The 25,776-nt window shown below is 47.3% G+C and overlaps 2 protein-coding genes across 7 annotated transcripts; both read left to right on the forward strand.

The window, feature by feature from the left end:
• The first annotated feature begins 446 nt into the window (after nt 1–446).
• Nucleotides 447–11,124, forward strand: prdm11 (PR domain containing 11). 3 transcript variants are annotated; one of them, XM_080861450.1, is made up of 8 exons: nt 1,454–1,969; nt 2,920–3,174; nt 3,260–3,336; nt 4,702–4,961; nt 5,066–5,133; nt 5,420–5,607; nt 6,047–6,529; nt 8,442–11,124. In XM_080861450.1, exons 3-8 carry the CDS (start codon nt 3,309–3,311, stop codon nt 10,595–10,597), a joined length of 3,183 nt encoding a protein of 1,060 aa, XP_080717576.1. In that variant the 5' UTR covers nt 1,454–1,969; nt 2,920–3,174; nt 3,260–3,308; the 3' UTR covers nt 10,598–11,124. The 3 variants fall into 3 exon arrangements, with proteins under 3 accessions (XP_080717577.1, XP_080717576.1, XP_080717575.1); XM_080861451.1 differs by lacking the exons at nt 1,454–1,969; nt 2,920–3,174 and adding an exon at nt 447–1,375; XM_080861449.1 differs by lacking the exon at nt 2,920–3,174 and having other exon boundaries at nt 1,455–1,969.
• A 2,715-nt stretch (nt 11,125–13,839) lies between these two features.
• On the forward strand, nt 13,840–25,776 carry cd59b (CD59 molecule (CD59 blood group) b). 4 transcript variants are annotated; one of them, XM_080875996.1, is made up of 5 exons: nt 13,854–13,997; nt 19,741–19,945; nt 23,351–23,408; nt 24,778–24,879; nt 25,100–25,776. In XM_080875996.1, exons 3-5 carry the CDS (start codon nt 23,363–23,365, stop codon nt 25,297–25,299), a joined length of 348 nt encoding a protein of 115 aa, XP_080732122.1. In that variant the 5' UTR covers nt 13,854–13,997; nt 19,741–19,945; nt 23,351–23,362; the 3' UTR covers nt 25,300–25,776. The 4 variants fall into 4 exon arrangements, with proteins under 4 accessions (XP_080732121.1, XP_080732122.1, XP_080732123.1 ...); XM_080875997.1 differs by having other exon boundaries at nt 13,855–13,997; nt 19,768–19,945; XM_080875998.1 differs by having other exon boundaries at nt 13,857–13,997; nt 19,759–19,945.

Raw genomic sequence — 25,776 nt, forward strand, 5'->3', positions numbered from 1 at the left:
CTTTTTTTAAATCGTTTTTGCCTTTTAATTTGATTCGTTTCGTAGCTTTTGAATTATGTATATTAGATTTTCGTATGTTTTCTTCCAGATATTTGCGGAGTGGTGAGATGAAATGAAGAGAAGGCGTACAGCCTTTATTTCTCCTGTCTCTGTGAAAAATGTCAAAGTAAATTAGCCGATGTGGAGCTGCTGTCTGAGACTCAAACACAGACGCTGTGGATGTGAGAAAAGATAAAAATGTTTTGCTTTTTCTCGTTTCTAATCGGGAGCCTGCTCGGGTATTCTCGCTGGAGATCGGACACAAAGGAAGGTGCTCGTCACACACACTGTAAAAACACGAGAGGTCAGCTCTGACTGAATCCCGAGTCCGCTTTTAAACGACGACGATGACTTCCTGTGGTTAGTCGTCCCGCGGCTCCGTGCCCGTGTGCTTCCCGGACTGAAGCGTGTGGCAAACTGGCCAAACCCTAAAAACTAAACTCCCGCATCTGAAACCCGCCAAAGAAGAGAAGCACCAATCAGATACGAGCGTCGTGGTGTGTGATCTTTATATACAGACCCGCGAGGCCTCTCCCACGAGCAGCAGAGTGGCGCAGCGGAAGCGTGCTGGGCCCATAACCCAGAGGTCGATGGATCGAAACCATCCTCTGCTATGGATTTGCTTTTTTTTCACTGAGCTCCGCAGACATTTACCCCGAGCCTCGTGGACGCGGCGGAACAAACTGCTGAAAACACGATCGAACTTTTTCCATATCAGGCTGAACAAACCGGCAAATGTTCGCCCGAATGTGTAACTGCACTAAAAGATGAGACGTGGCGCCCCCTGTCGGAGGTGGGGGGTTAATGCCGCTGGAGGTGTTGAAGACCTGAGGAGCCAACCCGCCTGACCGGGGCATCAAAACACCAACAAGCCTCCATCCATCAGACGCTTAGAGAAGCTCAGGAGGAGCTGCTCTGTGTCTCTGTGGATCCAGAGAAAGCATAAGAAAGGACAGCTGGAAGGTGGAGGTCAACCATCCACAGGCAGGTGAAGAAGGGAGTGCAGGCAGGGTGGAGACCAGTGTCAGCCATGAATGGTTTGCAGACGGTGGAGGTCAGCATGTGCAGGGGGAGACTGGATTTATTAGACAAAGGATGATGAAGATGGAGAAGAGGAGGGCCTCGGAGGAGGCTCATGGATGTGGTGAAGGAGGACGTGCAGAGGGTTGGAGTGACTGAGGAGGGGGTGGAGGCCAGTGGTGGAGATGGACATTTTTCTAATGTCTGTAAATAAATGAAGGAAACCTCAGCATCTTTCATCCCAGCTGGAACGTACCAAGTGTCACTTATGGGGAGGGCCGATGGAGATGATGAACCATGAGTCGGCCTTGTTTCTGTAAGCTGATCAGTTTTGTCATCAGTGTGTCTCACAGCTGATCAGCTGTATCGATCCTTCCACGAGACAGAAATGTCCCAGTGACGGAGGCGGTGAAGTTGCATTTAAAAATGTGTTTGTCCTTCGCTTAAGAAAGGGAATTGTGTGTGTGTGTGTGTGTGTGTGTGTGTGTGTGTGTGTGTGTGTGTGTGTGTGTGTGTGTGTGTGTGTGTGTGTGTGTGTGTGTGTGTGGTGACCCGGTGAGCCCGGGATCCTCGGCGGGTCTGCAGCCTGCAGCTGGCCGGGGATGAGCGCTGACAGGCGGACTGAGCTGCACCCAAAGCCGCCTGCCCGCCTCCTCTCCCGGCCTCCAGCCTCCGCAGGCATTCGGTGAACTTTAATTTTTGCGCACTTGCTTTCTTCCGTTTTTCCATGTCATTTCCTGTGATAAAAAATGGTGGTCACAGCTCGGGGGAGGCGACTGAGTCGGTGCAAAAATTAACGCCAAACTTGTGATCTGCGGGCAGCGGCGGAGCCAGCGGACGGGGGAGGGGGCAGAGAGCGCGGTTCATCCCGGGGAGAGGCTCCCAGTCCCCGCTGCGTGTCTGCACGAAGGTGGGTCCGTGTCGGTGGCCACTGTGGCCAGTGAAAATGGCTTCCGAAAACTGCAGGCAGATTGCCAGCTGCCTGCAGATTGAAGCGGAGAAAGCGTGGCGCAGATCCGAACCCGAACGCGCTGGGTTACCGCAGACCTGCGCAAAGTTAAAGGCAACTTTAGTCTGCGGCGTTCACGTGTCCATGGACCTCGCAGCGTACGTTCAGTTTCTTTGTCGGAGCTTCGTGAAGCCACGGAGGGGCAGATCCGTCCGAGACCCACACACTGATCCCCGGCATCTGTCCCTGTTCGATGCCGTAGGTCAATACTTGATCACACCCACAGCTGCTTTGTATTTCAGTCAGATAATCCCGTGTTCTTATCACGCAGGTGATTGACTGTTATCTTTCCAGGTAGAGTGTGGCTGTAGCAGGGTTATTATGGGATGCATGAAGCAGCAGCAGGACCCTTCAGAGTGTTTACTGCAGGCTCTGCAGCTTTGCATGATTCACTGTTCAGAATAATCCTTCTTTTTATGTTACACTGGCCCTGCTCCTGTATTCTCTGACAGAACGCTTTCGTCTGATTGGCCAGCTTCTGTAAGCTTCTGTTTGTTTTGTGACAGTATAACCGGGATGTGTAGGTGCATCAGCAGCGCTCAGGCTAAAAAATAAATCAGCCGCTGGGTCGGAGATGTTGGGAAAATTTGCTGAAAATCATTATTGGGTTCCATGTTTGAACAATACCGTTACATAGAGAATATTCCCAGCAGTCCACATATGCAAACGTCTTTCAGGTTAGTCTTGAGAAGTCAAGCACACCCAGTTTTTTCTTTTTTTAAATTTATTCTCAAAAATGCACATTTTCCCCTGAGCTTTACCCCAGTCACCGGGACGATGCCTCAGAGGTCAAGTCTGAGGCACACGCTGTTCGTCCAGCTTAAGTTTCTGCTTTTTTCTCTTATTATTAGAAAACGATTCCAGGAAATGAGCTTTTGTTTTGGTATGAAACGAACATTTGGATCCAGAATGATTCCCGCGCTCGATGACGGAGCGGCGGCGCGTGGGACTCCCGCAGCACTTTGATGACACGTAGCTGGTGTGGAGAAATGTGAACGATACAAAGAAACGCTTAAACCACGCTTCAGTCTGAGAGCTCATACCTGTGACCTTCACCTGTCCCCGATTCTGAAAAACGGAGCTTCAGTTTGTGAAGAGAAACACGAGTACGAATATCTGATAAACCGAACGTGCTGCGGGAGCAACGAGCGCCTCCTGTGACGCTCTAACGACTGTGTTTATTTTCCACAGACGGGTGTGAAGTGGACGACGGACCGGATTTCACCATCATGGTTCCACCATGAGCGAGAACTCGCTGGACCTCTGGTGTAAGCTTCACGTCTGCTCCCTGATTTGTCCCTAGAGCTTGATGTGGCTGATTGAATAATGAATATTTGAATGTTTCCGTGCTCGCGCTCTGAGCCCTAACATGTCGTCATTATCACGCTGACACGTGGAGCTGCTCGTGCGTTTCCTGCACACGTGTATTTGTTCAGTGGTCTGATTCTATCAGAACATGTTAGAAAAGCCTCTGATTGTGCTGCCAGCCACAAACGTTTTACCTCAAACACTCAAAGATGTGGTAAAAACTTTCTGTCCTCTCGTGACGGACGTGAGTGTCAGGATCATTTTGGGCTTTCAATCATTTCTTTGAACAGTTTCTTTGGATTGTACAGCTTTAAAGACTTTAAAGAACAAGTTTCTCTGGTCCAAAGTTCACGTATAGGCTCAAATATATATACAGACCCTATGTAATGTTTGGTCATTTAGCAAGTTGCGATCAGACACCTTCAGCAGTCTTCTGACGTAATCCTGTCTGGATAAAACAGCCCAGAGCGTGATGCTGCCACCGCCATGCGTCACAGCTGCAGTGTTCTCAGGGTTGAAAGCCTCACCTTTGCTCCTCCAATCAGCTCCATCTATGTCTCATCTGACCATCAAACTTTTCTCCAGACGCCGTTTGGCTCGTCCACGTGGGCAGATTTCAGTTGAGCTCGTTGATTTTGGAGCAGGAGCTTCTTTCTTGGTCCATGGAGATGTGAGACTGGCTTCACTGTGGAAGGGACACTGGTGTTCCAGCAGATTCCAGTCCACAGCAGGCTTGATCCTGGGTGTTCCTGAACATCCTAACAGTTTCCTGTCATCTGAGGGCGACAGTCTGGGTCTCTCCCAGACCTCAGTGGAGACAGATCTGAGTCACTTGTGTGATTTTGAACCTTGTTCAGAAACGGCTCAGAGAAACGTGTAAACCAACAGTTCTGCTTTTAGATCTTCACTGAGACGTCTCGATGCGCGCTCAGTCATCCGGGTAAGGAAATCCCAAAAGGCTGATCCTGTTCATCTGGACGTTTTCAGTGGGAGAAACGTTTCATCATCATCAGGCGACTGCAGGTCTCCACCCTTATAAACAGAACATGTGCATAATAGCTGACACCAGCACCACTGACGAACAGCGTGCTGTCAGGTCGGTTTCATGACCTACGTCCAGATGAACAGAATCAACTTTCTGGGACTTCACTGAGTTTGTTGGATTTTCCCTTTGTCTGCACCTGATTTGATGATGTCATTATTTGCACTCTGGTTCAACAACATCTGAATCTCAGGATTGTCTTCTCAAATCTTCCTAAAGTAATAATCTGTTATTAAAGAAGAAGATTTGGAGATAACCTTTATCTGCTGGGTTTGTCCTTCAGTCTGTGAGGAGTGTCAGGACTATTTCCAGAAGGAGTGTCCGTCTCACGGGCTCCCACTGTTCGTCCGGGACACGCACGCAGCCCCGGGGACGGCCAACAGGGCGGCGCTCACGGTCCCATCGGGTTTAGAGGTGTTCAGCGAGGGAGACGAGGTAGATGTTCGCTGCGTGGACGCGATCTACCCGAAGGGGGCGCTGTTTGGGCCGTATGAGGGAGAGCTGGTGTCCAAGGACAGATCCTCAGGATTCTTTTCATGGATCGTAAGCTCGCCACAGACACCAGTGTACAACCAGTATACAACCAGTATACAACTACTTTCCTTTTGTTCCGGGACGTCTGAATCTGTTTGCTTTCCCGTTTTCAGATTGTTGATGTGCACAACACTTACCAGTCCATCGATGGCAGCGATGAGACCAAAGCCAACTGGATGAGGTGAACTTTAGTCTGAGGTTAACGTCATCCATCACCGCCGGCGTTTGTTTCAGTTGTACCGACGGGTTCTCTTCTACTGAGCCAACAACCTTTCATACATCTCTTTTTTTCTCTTTAATTTCATTTTAAATTTGGGTGCTTGGCAACACATTCATCACCTCATTAAAACCACAATACCACAGTAAATCTGATTTGCAGGAGTTACTGAGTTACATCTCAGAGGTCAGACTGATCCATGACGGTCTGTCCTGGAGAAACGACCCTCGGCTTTTCTGTCTCTGACCAGGTACGTGCGGACCTCGTTGGAGGAGAGCGACAGGAACCTCACGGCGTTTCAGCACGGTAAAAACATCTACTTCAGAGTCTGCCGGGCGCTGGCGGCCGGAGAGAAGCTGAGGGTCTGGTACAGCGACGATTACATCAGACGACTTCACTGCGTTTCTCAGGAGAGCATCGACCGCAACCTGGACACAGGTGAGGAGGCAGTCGGGTGAAATATTAGAGCAGGTAACAGGAGACGCAGTCACTGAAAATATATCATGAGTTTTAAAATCTCTTCATACAATTTGGAATTTGGATGAAATCTCCCTTTTGTGCATCATCTATATGTCCCCTCTGTAATATTCTGGATATTTGTAATTAGAGACATTTCTTATATTTTGTAAACTTTGTAATATGTTGCATTATTTAATTAGTTCAGTCTGTTACTGTTGTCGTCTTGGAGCGACTGTGACCCACATAGACTCCTCAGTGATTATTCAGATGTCCTGCTCTTGGCTCTCCAGCAGGCGGCGCTGTTTCGCTGTTGCTCTCCTGGGTGCTGGAGTCTTTCTGTGGATCACTTTGTCACCTGTAGAGCACTTTGAACCCACTTTTAGGGGCTTTAAATAGCTCAAAAACGGTTTTCTTTCAGGTCCTGGGAAAGACTTCAAGTCCCCGTGCCTGCAGTCAGCTCTGCAGGGCAAACTGAGCAAACAGCCGAGCGAAGAGTCCGACGGTCAGCCTCTGGCCAAGAGAAAGAAGATCGACCTCATCTTCAAACACGTCCTAGAAGCTTCTTTGGAGGACTCTGGTAAATTCAGGTTCCGGTCTGGCCAAACCAGCGAGTATAAAGTACCAGCCCTGGTTTCGGGGTTTGATTCCTCTGAGAGCGGCTTTGGCGTTCCCAACCTGAAGGTGGAAGAGAAGGAGGAGGAGAACCAGAGCACAGAGAAACCCTCCACCTCCTTCTGCCCCAACTGTGTGAAGCTGAAGAGGAGGATCCTGGAACTGGAGGAGGAGCTGTCCCGTCTCCGAGGAGAACAGGGAGACGCTGCTGCTCCGGCGACGTCCGAACAGACTCAACGCGATCAGGCCCCACCGCACCCCGAGCAAGGCCCCATCGAGGATTTTCAAGGTATGTGAGAGAGCAGGAGGGCAGATGTTCTCTGCAGCGCAGCGGCGTTACCGCTCTGCAGTGTGGCTGTGTTTGACGTGCAGAGTCTAGCAGGCGTGTTTGTTTCGATCACCATCTGAAGCCACATTCACACAAAAAAGACTCTGAAGGTTCGTTTGGCTGTTTGTTTCCACCACAGTCCCACAAAGATTAGTCACATTAGTTAATACCTGCAGACTTTTGCACACATCAGCCACTTTATTAGGAACACCTTGCAAGTAAAATGCAGTCTAATACAGATCAGTACATCCCGCCCACTGACCTCAGTAATGCATTTAAGTGTACCTAATAAAGTGTCTGGTGAGTGTGAATGAGAGAAAACTCAACCGATGAGCGATGTGTGTCGCTGCAGGAGCCCCCCTGAAGTCCGCCCAAGTTCACCACTGAGAGGAGGAAAAGCTCTCTGTCGGGACAGAAAGTTTTCTAGACCGGTCCGCGAGTCGTTTGGTACCGGGCCGCGAGAGTTGATGCTCGGGTGTGAAATTCACGGTTTTCAGGTTTTTATCGTTATTTTCTTTTAATCGTTTTTATTGTTAACTCGCTTTCCCTGGGTCTTTCCCGTGGGTTATGAATAAATCTTTTTTTGGTACTGGTACTGCTTTTATTTTATTGTATTTATCCGCGACACCTTAAAGGCCAGTCCGTGAAAATATTGTCGGGCATAAACCGGTCCGTGGCGCAGAAAGGGTTGGGGACCTTTGTTCTAGACGGTTCTTGGTTCAGTTCAGTGATTTCATGCAGATTGTGATGCCAGACAGTTTATTCAAACGTGCCAGCACTGCTGCTAGCTGCTGCAGTTTGTCAGCACATTGCGTGGTCGTCACCAGCGATGGGCAGTAACGCGTTCCTTGTAACTGCAGAGAGAGTATGAGCGTGCAGCGTTTAACGTGATGGGAAACTCACAGAGAAACTCGCGGATTCTTCCACTGACCGCGGCACACCTGCACCAGGGTAAACCTCCGCCTACCCCACTCCTGCTTTACAGGTGAAAATAGAGCAACAGGACCGCTGAGTCTTTGACTTTATTTATTTTCTGCTGTGTTTTACTTGCATCTATTTGAAAGACTGAGTGTAAACACACAAAATATTTTATTTTATGTGCTGGAATGTGCAGAAAATAGGTTTAAATGTTAAACTAATTTCTTCCAGTCAGAGAATGTTGCATATAATTAAATTTTTGCTTGATGCATAAAGTTAAAAGATTAAAACTAATAAAACAAGTTTTAAAAAGAGACTTTTCCATTTGATTACATTTTGTATGATGGATTATGCAGAAAAAGTAGAATTGGGCTGAAAGATCTATTTATCACCTATTCAGGTTGTAAATCGGGTTTTTAAAAAGTAACTAAGTAACTAAGTAACTAAATAATTAATTACTTTTGAAAATAAGTAATCAGTAAAGTAACGGGATTACTTTTGTGGGGAAGTAATCAGTAATTAGTTACTGATTACTTTTTTCAAGTAACTTGACCAGCACTGGTCGTCACAGACCGCTAGCTCAGCTGATGGTCGGTGCCGAGGCCGCCGCCTCTGTCTTCTGTCAGAAATGTGAATGAACACACAGCCGAGTGCCGTCCTGAGGAGCTGGCTGTCCTGTGAGCTGTGGAGTGGTTCTACTATGACGATCATGACAGCAAAGATATCTGCCAAACGCGAGGAGTGCTCTAAGCACGTGTGAATCCTGTCTAATGGTTGTGGAGCGCTCACGTTGATGCTCCCCACTGTGTTTACAGCAGAGCAGTTGAGATGAGCTGTGCAGCCCCAGAAATCTGCTCAGCTGCTTGATAAAGTCATTCACTCTGCATGATATTAGACATTTGATGTGACTTTAATGCTGGTTACTCTCAGAAGTTGAATAAGTTTCTCTTTGCAGGGATGGAGCCCTTGACACCCACTCAGGTGGTTCTGGACGAAGACGAGCAGGACGTGGACTCTGCCGATGAGTCCATCGCTGCAGATCTTGTGATATCTCCCGAGGACTCGTCGAAGCTTTCCTCCGCAGGAGGCAGACGGATTCGACGCTTCAAGCAGGAGTGGCTGAAAAAGTTCTGGTTCCTCCGTTACTCGCCAACCCTGAATGAGATGTGGTGCCACGTGTGCCGCCAGTACACCGTCCAGTCATCCCGCACCTCAGCTTTCATTATCGGCTCCAAGCAATTCAAGATCCACACCATCAAGCTGCACAGCCAGAGCAACCTCCACAAGAAGTGTCTGCAGCTGTACAAGCTGCGCATGCATCCGGAAAAGACCGAGGAAATGTGCAAGAACATGATGCTTCTCTTCAACGCAGCGTACCACCTGGCCCTAGAAGGGCGGCCCTTCTCCGACCTCCGTTCATTGGCAGAGCTCCTGAAGAAGTGCGAGCTCAAAGTGGTAGATCAGTATATGAATGAAGGCGACTGTCAGATCCTAATCCACCACATCGCCCGGGCTGTGAAGGAGGATCTCGCAGAGAAGATGCGTCTGTCTCCCTTCCTGAGCGTCATAATGGACGCCCAAAACGATGACCTTTTCTCCGACATGGTGGCGGTCTACGTCCAGTTCGTTACCAACGAGGGCTCCCCAAACACAGAGTTCCTGTCCTTGCAAAGACTGACCGTGGCCAATGTGGATGGGTATCTCCAGGTCATGGATCGTGCCTTTGGTGTCCTAGGCCTCCGGTTTCAGGACTTGCTGGTGGTCGGTTTGGGGGTGGACGGCACCAACATCTCTTCAGGAATGAGAGCAAACCTTTATATAGCTGTCCAAAAAACCTTTCCCTGGATCCTCTGTCTTCCCATCATGATCCATCGACCACATCTGGAAGTTCTGGATGCCATCAGTGGAAAGGAGCTCTCCTGCCTGGAGGACCTGGAAAACAACCTCAAACAGCTTCTCAGTTTTTACCGCTACTCCCCTCGCATGATGGCCGAACTGCGATCCACTGCACCAACACTGTCAGAGGAGACGGAGTTCCTAGGAGACATCAGAGCCATACGCTGGATCATAGGAGAGCCCAACGTCCTTAATGCGCTCATCAAGGATTACCTGGAGGTCGTTGCACACCTTAAGGAGATCAGTAGCCAGACACAGAGGGCTGACGCTGCGGCCATCGCGCTCACCCTCCTCCAGTTCCTCATGGACTATCAGTCAGTGAAGCTCATCTACTTCCTGCTTGACATCATAGCTATCCTGTCACGATTGGCCTTCACCTTTCAGGGAGAGTACCTGCTGGTGTCGCAGGTGGAAGCCAAGATAGAGGAGGCCATTCAGGAGATAGGCCAGTTGGTGGACTGCCCCGGAGAATATCTGCAGGAGTTTGAGGAAAATTTCAGAGAAAGTTTTAACGGAGTTGCCTTGAAGAACCTGCGCGTTGCAGAGTCCAAGTTTCAGTCCATCAGAGAAAAGATCTGCAACAGGAGCCAAAGCATCCTGTCTCAGAGGTTGGACCTGCAGAGCTGCTCATTTGCCAAAGCCTGCAAGGTGCTGGACCTGTCCACCTGGCCCAGCAACCACGAGGACCTGCAAGCCTACGGGGACGAGGAAATCAAGATTATATTCAACCACCTGGAATCGATTCCCACCGCAGCCCAGGAGGTCTCCCAGACGGAGGCCAGAGGCAGCCTGGTGGTGGAGTGGAAGGATCTGAAAGCAGACTACTACAGTATGAACGGTTTTAAAGAGGTGATCGGCCACATCTGCAGGTACAAGCAACGCTTCCCGCTGCTGAACCGCATCGTGCAGGTCGTCAGGGTCCTGCCCAGCTCCACGGCCTGCTGCGATAAGGGCCGAGGGTCTCTGCAGAAAATGTGCAAGAACAACCGCTCCCGGCTGACCCTGGAACAGATGAACGATCTGCTGACTGTGGCTGTTAATGGACCGCCCATCGCAAACTTTGACGGGAAGCGAGCATTGGACAGCTGGTTCGAGGAAAAGTCCGGCAGCAGCTACTCGCTCTCGGCTGAGGTGTTGAACAGGATGTCGGCGGCTGATCAGAAATGCGTGCTGCACAGCGTTGACGTCAACGCAGAATTCTACCCTGATGTGTAACATGCAGATCCTGTGCTGCTGAAAGATGTGGTGTGCAGCCAAACAAGGGTAGACGCTGAATTCAGAAAAGCCGTGACGTCACAATTACTGCCACCAAATTCAGCTGGAAGAACAAAAGCAGCCAATCGGTGTGAAGAGGCAGAAAATCAAACATCCCAAAAATTCCACTAAAAACTCAAGAAAACCCAAACGAGCCATGTGAGCGCGTCTTGACCTTCAGTGGCCTTTGGCCCGTTCAGTCATCAGGTTCTGGGAACACTTTCTGCACGGCCACCAAAATGTTTGTTGTGAAATTTTAGCTTCATATATCAAAAATGTTTCAACATATAGGATTTTAAAAATGGCTCTGTAGACTTACTTCCAGCAGCTTTTATCTTTTTTTGCAGTTTGAAATCTGAGGCCATGTTTGAATATGAGTATCTCCAAAACTGTTAAATGTTAAACATACAAGTAGTGGGACTCTCCAACATTTGCTCTCAGAGGTGAAACGTCTGGAAACCTGGAGGCCAGTCGCTTTTCTTTGCGAGCTCCTTAGACGACCGTGACCTGGTGAGAACCTTCACAGACATAATGATATAAAACTTTTCATATGAGAAATAAACTTAGCAAAGCAATTAAGACTTGTGAAAAGGGGATTTCTAGCTCATTTCCCATGATTGGCAGTCGGATACAAGACAAACATGACCTCATAGTGGGTGAAAATAAATATTTAACATATTAAGCTAAAGTTTCACAGCAATCCTTTTACATGTCCAAACTTTTGATCGTGAGACCTTTGGACAAATCGAAGGTGGTCGAGCCGAGAGCCCACGGCGACTGAGATAGACTGAAGAAGCGTTTCTCCACAGAGCTTCAGCCTGCAGTCTGCTCGTTCTGCTCGTGAACGTGCGAAAGCTCATCATCAGCTGCATTTAAAGGAGCTACAGAAACACACGTTATGAAGATGAAGGCCTCTGCAGACCAGAGAAAATGTCACATGACCTTTTAACATCCACCAGCTCAACTGGAAATCTTACTAAGACGAACTCCGAGTCAGACTCTCTGTAAAAGGCCTGATCTGACTGCTATGGTATTCTGGTCTCTGTGTGAATGGGTTGCAACCTAATCTCGACCCAAGTGAACAAAAATGACCGCAAAGTGCTTCAAAACGTCCCAAATCGATGCAAAACGACGTCCAAAAGGCTCCGAGAGACCCACGACCTCCACGGAGACACAGACTCACCACCAAGAAACAAACGTCCACAGGGAGGCGGCGAAACAAGAAGCACAAAAACAAGCGACGGAAGACGAGCTGAGCGTGTGCCGTTGTGTTGCTTTCACGTGTCCGTGCTCGGCTGGGAGCCTCCCGCTCCGAGCTGCGCTTGTTCCATGTGATAATGAAGCGCTTGTTGCCACGATAACAGACAGTTTCACATCGGGAACAATCGTTGCTCTCTGCTTTAGCTCATCTGCCAGCAGCTTATTCAGTGTTGTGCCTGACAGGAATGAAAAGCTGGAGTGTGAGGATGTATAAAGGCTTTATATTTCTATTAGAAATGCCCTGCTGCACACGGTCTATACTGTGGTGACTGTACATACTGTAAATGCTGCCGAGCCTGTTTTTAAAGGACAGTGTTTTTCTCTTGAATTGGATGATTGTGCTAAAATGATCGAATGCGAAGAAAAAGGTGCTATCCTGCGACGCCACGCTGTACTTTTGCCATATTTGTTCAGTCTTTAGTGCAGCCAATGATCTATTTTATGTTCCTGATGCCATTTTCCACTGATGTTCTGCAGGAGCAGTTCAGCTTCGGCCAAAGCTTCAGAGGCGTTGTAACAGCTGCATGATCGACTGCTGCTTTCAGCTCCTTCCTAAGCCTGTGTTTTATAATTATTATAAAGGTTTTTTTGCTCATGTTTAATGCAGAAATAAATATGCCATGATGGGAATGATCAGCCTGACTTTATTTTTTATATTTGTCTGAATTTAAATTCATATTTTTGAGAAATTTGTCATTTTTAAAAATTATTTTGCTTCATAAATATGAGCAGCTGATCTTCAGTCCTCCATAGTTTGAGTAGTTTTTCTCAGACTGTAGTTAAAAGATGGATGCAGCTGTTAGTTCTACAGAGAAGCCAACAGGGGGCGACTCTTGTGGTCTGATTGTATAGAATTATATTTGATATATATTTTCATGAATATTGTTCATATTTTCATACAATATTATTTACACCATTTAAAAAATGTTTTTTGTAAATTTTTCAGAAAACATTTAATTACATATTCTGATAATTCATGAATTTGAGATTTAAGCAGATGACCCCGCCCCTCTCTGGTTCTGCCGGAGGTTTCTTCCTGTTTTTCCTTCACACTGTCGTCAAAACGCTGGCTCATTATTATTGTAGGGTCTTTACCTGAGAATATAAAATGCTTGTGATTTGGTGCAATACAAATAAAATTGAATGAATTAATATTTTTGGTCATATAATTGGTCAATAACAGTCAGCTTTATCTTTTAGTAATTAAAATAAATAAATCTTTGGACATGTTTTTCTGATCTGTGTAAGAATGTTATTTGAATATTTGAGGGGAAATTTATTACTATTCATTAAATGTTTATTTTCACCAGTAAAATTTTAAAAATAATTTTTTTTATTTAATTCTTTTTTCTGTGTTTTTCTAATATTTTCTAAATTACAAAGCGAGTTAGTAAATTACTTTATTGCAAATTATTATTTAATGCTCTCAGTTGCAGTTGCAATCTGAGTTAAATACTCATCTACGGAGCCCCGCAAGGGACAGTGGAGGAAAAAAGATGAAGATGAGTCATCTTCATCTTTTTTCCTCCACCGTCCCTTGCGGGGCTCCGTACTCATCTTATACTTCATAATAACATTTAATTAGCAGACGTTGGGTCTTATTGATCCTGGGATGTTACTTTTCCACATGGACGATGTTATACATTATTCGGTGTATTAGATGCTTCTTTTTAATACTCAGCTTCCAGCTTTTAAAACAATGTTCCTAATACTGTAGGTGATTATTATTGTTTGGATGAACTGATCAGATGATGGCGTTAGCTGAAGTTTTCCGTAATTAGTTTAAAATAAATATTTATAAACTAGTAAAAAGAGCAAATGAAGCAAAGACGACGCATCTTCTTTATTTGTTTGTTTAAAGCCACAAAAATAAGAAAAACCTTTTTCAGTGTTGTAATTACCCGGAACTGCATTTCCCATAATGCCGCGGGGCTGTGAACCGTTAGGAGGACTGACTGCACAATGATGTCATTTTACTCGCTGACGACCGTTGTACTGCGGACAGATCTGCGTCGCGAGCGCTCTGCTAATTATCGTGTGCGCACTCAGACAACTGCCACTACGTCACTGCAAGCTGCTGAAACGTCATCGGGATCTACAGGTGAGCATTTTACGTGAACTCAGTGTGTGAGTCTCCGTGTTTACATATCTTTGTGGGGACCAAACATTGGAAGTTTATGGGGACCAACAGTTCCGTCCCCACGAGCCGTCTTTCACACTCAAACTGCAGTGTCGGGGTCAGAGTTCAAGCTGAGGGCCAGGCACTGGTTTTGGATGGTTGGGCAATCAGCTAGGGAAGGGTTATTAAAAAAGATGTCGTCACTAAGATATGAAAATGTGCGTGGGTGCGTGCGTGTGTGTGTTTTCCGGTTTGTCGGTGAGCCACAGCTCACCTCTGCTTCCTGCACTCAGCTGCGGCAGTTGAGTTGGTGCTCGTCGGTTTGCGCTGCAGGAAGTTTGCCAACATTAAAAACGAGATGAGGACATCACAGCTCCAGGAGCTGATTGCAAAATCAGGACATTACATGTGAGCGTGCTTTAAACGTGCAGTTTATCGCATGTCCCCGAACCCTCCTGACCTTTGAGCCTCAGCTCTCGGGTCACAGACGAGCTGCACGCAGCTGTGTGTTTAAACTCGCTGAGCTCACTGGTGTCAAGCCAGCCTCCACTTTGTTTTACCTTCCCTGTGTATTCAAAGTATTATGGCAAAAGACGTGGAAACCTGATTTCAAAATAAGATAAGATAAAACTTTATTAATCCCTCGGGTAATGTTCTTATTCCTCTATGAATAAAACATCAAGAATTGCTCCTGGTGCTAGCTTCAGCTAGCTGTTTATTATTCTTTCTACAACGATCACTTCTTCTTCTACTCTGTATATCTTATTGATTCCAGAGCGCCCCCTGTGGGTAGCTTCAACAATAGCAACTATCATTACAGTGGGTTCCTCTGGGAAATTCGGTTTCCAAAAAAGCACAGCACCGACAGAAGTTACAGAATATTATATATATATATATATCTGGAGACTTTAACCATGCCACACTGGACTCTACTCTGGCTGCTTTTCACCAGTTTGTGAATTGTCCCACAAGGAGCAACAGGACAATTGACCTACTGTATGCTAATGTGAGAGATGCATACAGAGCCACCCCCCTCCCCCCACTAGGGAAGTCAGACCACAACCTGGTTTACCTACAGCCACAATACACACCCCTCGTCCAAAGGCAGCCTGTCACAACGCGCTCCATCAGGAGATGGACCCCAGAAAAGGAGGATGCTCTGAGGGACTGTTATGACACCACAGACTGGGATGTGCTCCTGAGCCCACATGGTGAGGACATAGAGGGGGCGACACACTGTCTTACAGACTACCTCAACTTTTGTGTGGACACAGTCGCCCCTGCTAAGACAGTACGGTGTTATCCTAATAACAAACCGTGGGTAACACAGGAAGTCAAAGCTGTCCTCAACATGAAGAAGAAGGCTTTCAGGAGCAAAGTGAAGGAGGAGATGAAAGCAGCACAGCGGGAGGTGAAACGCTGCCTGAGGGAAGCAAAGGACACCTACAGGAGGAAGGTGGAGCAGAAGTTGGAGAGGAACAATATGAGGGAGGTGTGGAATGGTGTGAAAACCATCACAGGCCACAACACCAAGAAAAGCACAGTGGGGGGGACTGTGGAGAAGGCAAACGAACTCAACAACTTCTTCAACAGGTTTGACCAGCCCACAACCCCCCCACCCTCACCTTCACTACAGAGTTCAATCCCCACTCTCCTACCTCCCTCGCTTCCCCCCCCTTCCTGACACCATGACACCCCCCTCCTCCAATCCCTCTCTCAGCAGCAAGACATCTCCCCCCCTCCCCTCTGCCCAAACATCTCCCAGTGTCACAGTGGATCAGGTCAGGAGACAACTGAGGAAGCTTCGCCCCAGAAAGGCAGCAGGCCCAGACAAGGTGTGTCCTAGGATGCTAAAGGCGTGTGCTGCTGAACTTGGGGAGCCGCTACAACGAGTCTTCAACCTCAGTCTGCGACTGGGGAGAGTGCCCGCCCTATGGAAGACATCCTGCATCGTCCCGGTCCCTAAAAGGAACCGGCCCAATGAGCTGAATGACTTCCGACCGGTGGCACTGACGTCACATCTTATGAAGACTCTAGAGCGGCTCTTCCTCAACCTCCTCCGACCACAGGTACAACATGCCCAGGACCCACTACAGTTTGCATACAAGGCGGGTGTCGGAGTGGAGGATGCCATCCTGTACCTCCTACACAGAGCCCACTCACACCTGGATGGGGGAAAAGGCACGGTCAGGATCCTGTTTCTTGACTTTTCCAGTGCCTTTAATACCATCCGGCCCTGTATGCTTCAGGAAAAACTGAACAGGATGGAGGTGGACCCCTGCCTGGTGGCTTGGATCTCCGACTACCTCACCGACAGACCACAGTACGTCAGGCTGAAGGACATCACGTCTGACACAGTGGTCAGCAGCACAGGAGCACCACAGGGAACTGTGCTGTCCCCTCTTCTCTTCACCCTGTACACCTCTGACTTCTGCTACAACTCTGAATTATGCCATATTCAGAAGTTTGCAGACGACACAGCCATCATGGGGTGTATCTGGGATGATCAGGAAGAGGAGTACAGAAGTCTGGTGAGGAACTTTGTCGCATGGAGTCACACAAACCACCTGCAACTCAACACCTCAAAGACTAAGGAACTGGTTGTGGACTTCGGGAGGTCCAGAGAAGGTCCACTGCCGGTTCAGATAGAGGGGGAGGAGGTGGAGGTGGTCAACAAGTACAAGTACCTCGGGCTGTGGGTGGACAATAAACTGGACTGGTCATGCAACACAGAGCACCTGTATAAAAAAAGCCCAAAGCCGACTGTACTTCCTCAGGAGGCTGAGGTCTTTTAACATCTGCAGGAAGCTCCTGAGGATGTTTTACCAGTCGGTGGTTGCTGGAGTACTTTTCTATGCTGTGGTGTGCTGGGGGAGCAGCACAGCAAAGAAGGACTCATCCAGGCTGGAGAAACTGATCAGGAGGGCTAGCTCTGTGGTCGGCATGAAGCTGGACACTCTGGTGACAGTGGCAGAGAAAAGGACATTAAAGAAACTGCTGGACATTATGGACAATGCTGGGCATCCTCTGTACACAGCCATTAACAATCAGAAGAGTCTGTTCAGTGACAGGTTGCTTCTCCCAAAGACAAGAACTAACAGACTTAAAAACTCCTTTGTCCCACACGCCATCAGACTGTTTAACTCCTCTCTGGAGGGGAGAGGGAGGGGAAACAGGAGGACAAAGGAGGGGGGAACAACTAAGCTGTAGTGCCTCTTCACTGTGCAATACTTTTGTAAATAGTCAACAGTGCAATAGACTCCATACTTGAAATGTGCAATTCACTTGTATTTTTATTTATTTATATTTATTTATTTATTGTTAATGGCCGTGTGCAGAGGATGCCCAGCATTGTTCATAATGTCCATCAGTTTCTTTAATGTCCTTTTCTCTGCCACTGTCACCAGAGTGTCCAGCTTCATGCCGACCACAGAGCTAGCCCTCCTGATCAGTTTCTCCAGCCTGGATGAGTCCCTCTTTGCTGTGCTGCTCCCCCAGCACACCACAGCATAGAAAAGTACTCCAGCAACCACTGACTGGTAAAACATCCTCAGGAGCTTCCTGCAGATGTTAAAAGACCTCAGCCTCCTGAGGAAGTACAGTCGGCTTTGGGCTTTTTTATACAGGTGCTCTGTGTTGCATGACCAGTCCAGTTTATTGTCCACCCACAGCCCGAGGTACTTGTACTTGTTGACCACCTCCACCTCCTCCCCCTCTATCTGAACCGGCAGTGGACCTTCTCTGGACCTCCCGAAGTCCACAACCAGTTCCTTAGTCTTTGAGGTGTTGAGTTGCAGGTGGTTTGTGTGACTCCATGCGACAAAGTTCCTCACCAGACTTCTGTACTCCTCTTCCTGATCATCCCAGATACACCCCATGATGGCCGTGTCATCTGCAAACTTCTGAATTTGGCATAATTCAGAGTTGTAGCAGAAGTCAGAGGTGTACAGGGTGAAGAGAAGAGGGCACAGCACAGTTCCCTGTGGTGCTCCTGTGCTGCTGACCACAGTGTCAGACGTGATGTCCTTCAGCCTGACGTACTGTGGTCTGTCGGTGAGGTAGTCGGAGATCCAAGCCACCAGGCAGGGGTCCACCTCCATCCTGTTCAGTTTTTCCTGAAGCAGACGGGACTGGATGGTATTAAAGGCACTCCTGAAGCATGACTTCTAAATAAAAGCCAACTTCCAGTAAATTAAGAGCACATTCACAAATATCAGTTAGTCTTGTTTGAACACTCTAATGCTGGATACAAATGACATACCCTACTATTCTAGTAGCAACATGTCAATATTAAAGCCATCTCCTTTTGGATTTCAAAGTAAAAGCCCTCTGAATGTTTATTTTTGAACTACTCTTTCAATTAATTCAGAATGGAAAATTCACGTTTCCACAGACTAGTCGCAGTCTATATTGACATTATACAACCCCATAGTGATACCATGTCAATCCGGTTGTTCAGTGATGACGCGACGAATCCTACTTCCGGGTCTAAAGTCTGCGTTTAATATGGCTTTTGTGTTGTTAACATGTTTAATGTTTTGTATTTTCTTCTATTTGATCTCAAAAAGCTCCTAAAACAGTCAGTGATCCCTGTTGACCTCCCTCGGCTTTTATTACCGCTAATCATTTATTTAAGCTCAGTTTTTAAAACCTTAGGATGTAGCTACAGCCCAGCCCATGCAGCAGTATATGAATGACTAACCTCGTATTGTGGATGGATTATCTCAGTTGTTCTCCTGGCTGAAGTTTGGTCCTTTTACAGCATCCTGCCATGCGATTACATTTGTTCCTGACCACCGAGAACACTCACGGTAACTTTTATCGAGTGGAAAAAAGTTAGCTTGTTTATATTATGCTAACATAGCTGTGTCGCTAGCGGTCACGTAGCACATCATTATATACCAGCTAGCCCAACTTCAGTAACCCTACAAACGTCACTGCTGTTTAGTTTTCTGTCTTCATTTATGCTGGAAGTGATAACAGAGCTGTACGTTTGAATTTGTTTCCAAAACCCCGCAGTCAGGACATGCTATATTGTATTTAGATAGAAGCTAGCGAGCTAACTCCCTGCTAACTTCTAACTCCGTTAAATGTCATAAATTCCGTTTTCATGGATGCCTGGATGTTAAACTCAATTGTTACACCTGGTAGAGCAGAACGCTGATCATTTTATTAAAGATGAAAGACTTTAGACAGTTTTTCAACTCTCAGTAATGCCACAGTGATCGTTTGATATATGGACCCGCAGCGGAGTTTAGACCCAGACACTGCTAGTGACGTCAGACTGAACAACCGGATATCAATCGTTCTTATTTTGCCTTTCAAAATAAGAGCCCTTTCAAATTGCCCACACGGGAAATAATCTTTCAATGAATTCTGATTTCTCTAAAAAGACAAATTCTTGTTTACACTGCATAATTTCCATCTGGGTCAAGAGTAAGCAAACCCACAGTGATACCATATCAATATCAAATCAGTCTGATTTTGCCTTTCAAAATAAAAGCCTTTTCAAATTGCCCATTTAAGACCTAACTGTCATGGTCCTGAGTCTGCCGACTCAGTGTTTTGTTTCTTTATGCTTTTGTTTATTCTGATTATGTACTCCGTTATGATTTGCCATTTGTTAGGTTTCCCTGGTCCCACTTCTGTCTGCTTGTGAATCTGTCTGTTTAGTTCTGTGTCTTGTCTGGTTCTCTGTGTCTGAGCTTCCTGTTTTATTCTGAAGGTCCTCGTCTCATGTGAGTGTGTTCAGGTTCCGTTTCCTCCGTCCCGTCAGCGCTGACTTCTTCCAGCTGTGTTGCCCTCCTGTCTCTCATCCCCTGATCACTGCTGTGTGTATTTAAGCCCTGTGTGTTCTCCTGCCTGTTGCCGGTTCGTCTGTGTTTCACGGTGTCCTGTTCCTCGTCTGCGGCTCTCCGGTATCATCTCAGGTTTGTTATTTAGTTTATCCAGTTTAGGTTTCTTTAGTTCCCTCTCATCCCTCGCTGCCTGTTTGCCACTACACCACCCTGTAAATAAACATCACTCGAATCATCATTCATCACCTGCATTTTGGGGCCTCCTTTCCTCCAACACCACACGGCTCGCCTCGGCAGCTTTGACACTAACTTTCAGTGATTTCAGAATGCTCTAAAAATGAAAATTGGTGTTTCCACAGGGTAATTCCACTTTAGATCAACAGTATCCAACCCCACAGTGACACCATGTCAATATCAAGTTAGTCTGATGTTGCTTTCCAAAATAAAAGCCTTTTCAAATTGCCCATATATGACTTACTCTTTTAATGATTTCAAAATGCTCTTAAATTGAAATTTGCTGTTTCCACAGGATGAATCCATGTTAGATCAACAGTATCCAACCCGACAGTAAAACCATGTAAATTTCAAGTTGCTCTGATTTTGCCTTTCAAATTAATGGCCCGTCGAATTTGCCCATATGTGATATAGTCTTTCAATTATTTCAGAATGTTTTAAAAATAAATTGCTGTTTCCACGGGATAATTTCACTCTAGATCAACAGTGTACACTATCACGGGGATATCAAGTCAATTTCAAGTCGCCTTGATTTTGCCTTTCAAAGTAATGGCCCGTTGAAATTGCCCATGTATGACCCACTCTTTCACTGACTTCAGAATCCCATTAAAAGCAAAGTTAAGCATCTTTGTTCTCTGTGAAAGAAAAAAACTACAGAGACTTCCATCTTTAATATACAGCACCCAGCAGGAGGTGAAGGGTCAGAGCACTGAGTTTCTGTCCTGGATTTTTTGGAGTATTTCTCCGTCTCCTGGAAACAGAGAAAGCAGCTTTCCTGCCGAGCTGTCCGGCCGCTCCCGGGCGGGCAGGAAGCGACCGGACGCTGCCAGCGCTTCCACGTCAGAAGAGCCAGAGCCGCTGCTGTCAGCCAGTCAGAGAGCGACTGGACGCCGGCTCACTGTGACGTCTTTGTCAGCGAATGAAGCGCGCTTTGTCTGCAGCTGCTGACATCACCTGCAGTCAGACACCAGAGGGGAGCTAAATGTAGACTGTACTTAAACGATGGACGCCTGACACCACTGCAGGTATTTATTACACAGATTCTGACGCAGAGTCCTGGGAGCGCCGCTTTTCTTCAGCTGCAGCTCAATGCATGACTCCAACCTCTGCTGGAAACAGCGGCGCGGACGCTATCGTGTAAGGCAGCTCGGGAGGGTTGGGGGTCGTGGCACACGGCGCGGCACCGCTCTTAGAGGGGCGACTGTGCGACGTCCAGCTGCCGCCTGAAGCTGCACACACGCCTTTGTCCAAACACTCGTTTTGACTGAAGCCACTCGAAGCTGCCAGCCGAGGATTGGTGTGAGGAGGACTAAAGATGGACACCCACACCATAATGGAGCCTCTGTGTGTCCCCAGGCCCAGCCAACAGGACGCTCTCTGTTCTGTGAAGTAACGATTGAGCACATAAACTGATCACACTCCTGTGACCTCTGACCCCTTTAAGGCTGTCAAACAGGTCAGAAACCGGACTTTCTGTCTAAGGTAACCTGTGTAAAAGTGGCAGCCATGTTTCTTTTACGTCTATTGTGACGTCAGAACGGCGCACAGGAACTTTGGGTCCTTTCACTTATTTCCTGCTTTTCTGCAGTGAAACGGACGCAGACCTGGATGCTGGACGCTGCAGCCCGGCCACGTCTTTAGAAACAAAACCAGATCACATGATCCTTCACCGCTTTTCTTCTTCTTTTTAGATTATTTCATCTCAGTCAAAAATCTACTTATTCATTTACCATTTCTTCCTGTGGAGAGCCTCTTCTGGCTTCACATCCCATCGCTTCCTTTCTTGCAGGTTTCTCTCTCTCCTCATCATCACTGCTTTCACAGAGAGGAAGGGGGCGGGGCTGAGTGCAGGCAGCACACGCTGCTGGTTCCCAACGACTCTGATTTACAAACGCACACCTTCTATACATTTAATTCATTATTATATTGAATAAACTCATTTTTCTGTTTGCACGTCGACATCAGTAAACGAGGCGCGGTGTGCAGTTCGTCCCCATGTTAACCCGATTCTTTTGTCCCCGTGACAGAACAGAGGAAACCGACTCTTAGTGTTAAAACATTTATATTTCTTTGTCTTCAATCATCTTCCGGAGAGACCCCTGCACAGCTCAAACGCCAGCTCCAACATTTTTAGCTCCACGTGTCTTATATGATGTTATTTCTGTACTTCAGACGTCACAGTTTCAAACGTTGCTTATATTGTGTCTTATCTGTTAATACACCTGTGCACTAAGACTTCCTGTTCTTCCGTCTGCTGAGCACCTTGTGAGTCAACAGTGGCCTTGCTCTACAAGCCGTCATTATTAAAGTACATAAAACAATCTGATAGGAAAATAAGGATACTGAGGATATTGATTTCATGACAGGCCTCAGTCTTATTGGTGGACGTCTCCCGCTGAGTCCAAACCGTCGTTAAAGAGCGTCAAACACGGATTGGCTCCCTCACATGTGCTTCCTGAGCTCGATCTCTCTCCGCTTGTAGCTCGTTCTTTGCTTCCACACTTTTTAAAAGCTGTCCTGCGTCGGGGTGCTCGCAGGGTTGAAAAGTGGCCTTGTGTTAAAGGTTGGGATGCGGTGACTCGGTCGGCGCGAGCCTCTGGTGCCTCCGAGGCGTCTGCAGCTACAAACAGACTCGCATGCCAAACCAACACCGCTTCCTCCCACGGCCCGGCGGGGAGGACGGGCTGTAGACGGAGTGACTGCGGCTCACACGGGGATCCATTTGAATCATCGTCTCACTTCCTGCTTGCTGACTGGACACGCGAAGGTCGTGTAATTTGAAGCCGTCCTCTCTTGCAGCATCCTGACTCTGTACAGAGGGAGCACTGCGACCTGACATCATCAGGGTGAAGCTTTCAGGTCACACTCGTTACCTTTGACCTTTGTGCTTTCTACTTTTGCTTTCAGTGTGACTCAGTTCAGGCACGATAGGTGCTTCACAGGGTTCAGGGGAAGATGATGAGCCGTCCGGGTGTGGCACGTCCACCGAGCGCAGAGCTTCAGCAGAGGAGGACGTTTCAGACACATCTGTGGATGAAATAAAAGCAGAAGGAGCGCCTGTGGTGCTCTCAGATGTTTGCAGGTTATAACACAGGAGTAATTTAGATTTCACTGGGGGGACGGCGTACACACATCCATGATGAGACTCAGAGGGAGGCGGAGGCTGGAGGCTGTCGGAGGGGGGGAGGCAGACAGCGAGTCTTTGTGGTCCGCTGGACAAAGAGTGTTTCTCAGTTTGGGTTGGCGGAGGAACAGATCGGACTCGGGCGCCGCTTTGACTTCAGCTCTGCTTCTCGTTTGCAGGGAGAAGACGACATGAAGCTGCTGCTGCTGCTGCTCTGCTTCGGGACGCTTCGCGTGGGTGAGTCCGAGTTCCTCCTCGCCGTAAACCAGCCAGAAGGATTCATAGCGGTTAGAAAGAGTGTGAAGCCACGATGGCTGTAAGACACCTGCTGATCCATTCAGAGGCTGACGGTCACCTCCCAGATCACTTCCTGCTGTAAACGATTAAAGTAAAAACTCTGGGGCTGAATTCTGCTTTTCCATGTTTCAAATATTTTTTCTTTAACTAGATTTAATCGTTTTTACCAGAGGAGAAAAAGTCAGTACTGGACCTGAGTATGAATGAAGTGAATCTGCCGGTGTTGATCCTGCTCTCATGTGGAGGATAATTCCAAATGTTCTGCTGAGAATATCAGTGATTCAAGAAAGCTTTGTTGTCATTCTCATGTTTACATGAGGTGAGACGAAGCTACGTACCCACGGTCCCGGTTTCCCATTAAAGCAACAGAAATAATGAAATAATACAAACAAGTGAAGTGCAACAACCTGGGAAACTGTGGAGCAGGTATACAAGTGTAGACTGGATATATGTGATATATATATGAGTACAGCTTCAGCGTTTTCTTTAAATAATAAAGGGGGACACGTAAAGGTGTCAGAAACACTGCTGTGTTCGATCATTATGGACAAAGCTCTGATAGGCCGACAGCGTGAGCTGGGATCACGTCAGCCTGCGACCGTGTCGCTCACAGGACGAGCGCTGCCTCAATAAATGGTTTTATTTATAAGTCAGAAACGCTGTGCGCCCGGCTGCAGGGTCGGTAGTGTTTCAGTGTTGTGTATCTGTGTATGCAGATCACATCTGTCCTGCACGTCATCAGGGCGTCGAGGCTGCTTTTGGTTTTAAATTGTTTTATTTGTTCAGTTTTGTGAGTCTGGAATGAGTAAAGGTCGATTTTAAGGACATTTCGGCTCTGAGAGCTCAGACTCGTGGATTCAGGTACTAGGTGGCGGTGCTCTGCCCGTCGTGGTGCTACCACACCTCCACATAAGCAGGTCAGTAGATCGCTTCGCCATCGCTGTCAGAGGTGGCACAGACTCCACAACACTATAAACTCTTAACCATAAAAACACACTGACTCGACCTTTCTCTCACACTTGTGTCCAAACACACTTCTAGGCGCCGCCCCCTGCTGGACATTAGAAGTAATGCAGGCTTCACTTGTCAGCCCTAGAAGCTTTGTCCATCTTTATATACAGTCTGTGGGATTTTCTCTTTGGAAGATGTTTTAGGGGATTTCAGTCAAATGATGATTTGTGTATTTATTCAATATATTTCATATATAATTAATGAATTGGTGAATAAATAGGTAGTAAGAACATGAAAACCTGACGTGTTGTTTCCAAAACGATAAATCTTGCTCCTCCTTCTCCTCGTTCTCCTTCAGGTTCTGGGCTTCGCTGCTATAAGTGCCAGGATTACACCGGACGCTGCCAGGACGTCCAGGAGTGCACGTATGAGGACTCGTGCATCTCTCTGAGTGAGAGAGGTCAGTTTAACCCAGAGTTGACCACTTCCTGTTAGCTTCGTGGTTCAGAGACTGGCCAGATTAGCTCAGAGCTATGACTCCTGTGTTATTAGTGCTGAGTCGGCTCATTTTACTTTGATGCTAAATCTTAAAAATGAAGGACGCACTTTTCTTTTTCAGCTCCACTCAGAATTTTCTCTGTCAGCCAATCAGATATCTGTGCGTGTGTTTGGTTTTCCAGGTGGGAAGACCATCCGTCAGTGCATCAGGTACACGGACTGCGATAACTCCCGCCTCAGCCAGATGTTCCCGGCCATCTCCGCCTTCACGTACCGATGCTGCAGCAGCAACCTGTGCAACTCCGGCACCGCTTGCACCGCGGTCACGCCCCTGGTGGCTCTGCTGGGGTCTCTGCTGAGTGTCTGGTGGTGCTGGATGTGAAGCAGCATGTCAGTGTTTCAGCCACAGATTGTATAAAGTCGATGGATGTCTGAACAGCTAAAGTCCTTCAACCTGCTCTTTCTAATGACCAGCAGGGGGCGCCTCCTCTGGTCCGGAGAAAATGAGCGTCCTGCTCAGCCGATCTCAGCTCAGTAAACTCGCTAATGGTCTCTGTCGCAGGTTCAGGTCTAAAACTTTCTAAAATAAAACACGAACTTGGTCCTGTTAGAGTCGCAGAGGAGCAGGAGGAGTTTCTGTGACTGAACCGTCACAAACAGGCCCTCACTAACCAGCAGGTGACGTCACTCCAGCGACATCCATCTTTTATATACAGCCTATGATTTCATCTTTCAAAGCTAACACGAACTAAAGCAAATGTAAAAAAATAAAAACAGCTTTTTCACCTTGTCAGCTGATTTCTCACTTCTTATTCTGCAAATTGAACAATAAATACGAGAGAAAAAAATATTTAAAAAA

The sequence above is a fragment of the Rhamphochromis sp. 'chilingali' genome (assembly GCF_963969265.1).
Source record: "Rhamphochromis sp. 'chilingali' genome assembly, chromosome: 2".
Lineage (NCBI taxonomy): Eukaryota > Metazoa > Chordata > Actinopteri > Cichliformes > Cichlidae > Rhamphochromis > Rhamphochromis sp. 'chilingali'.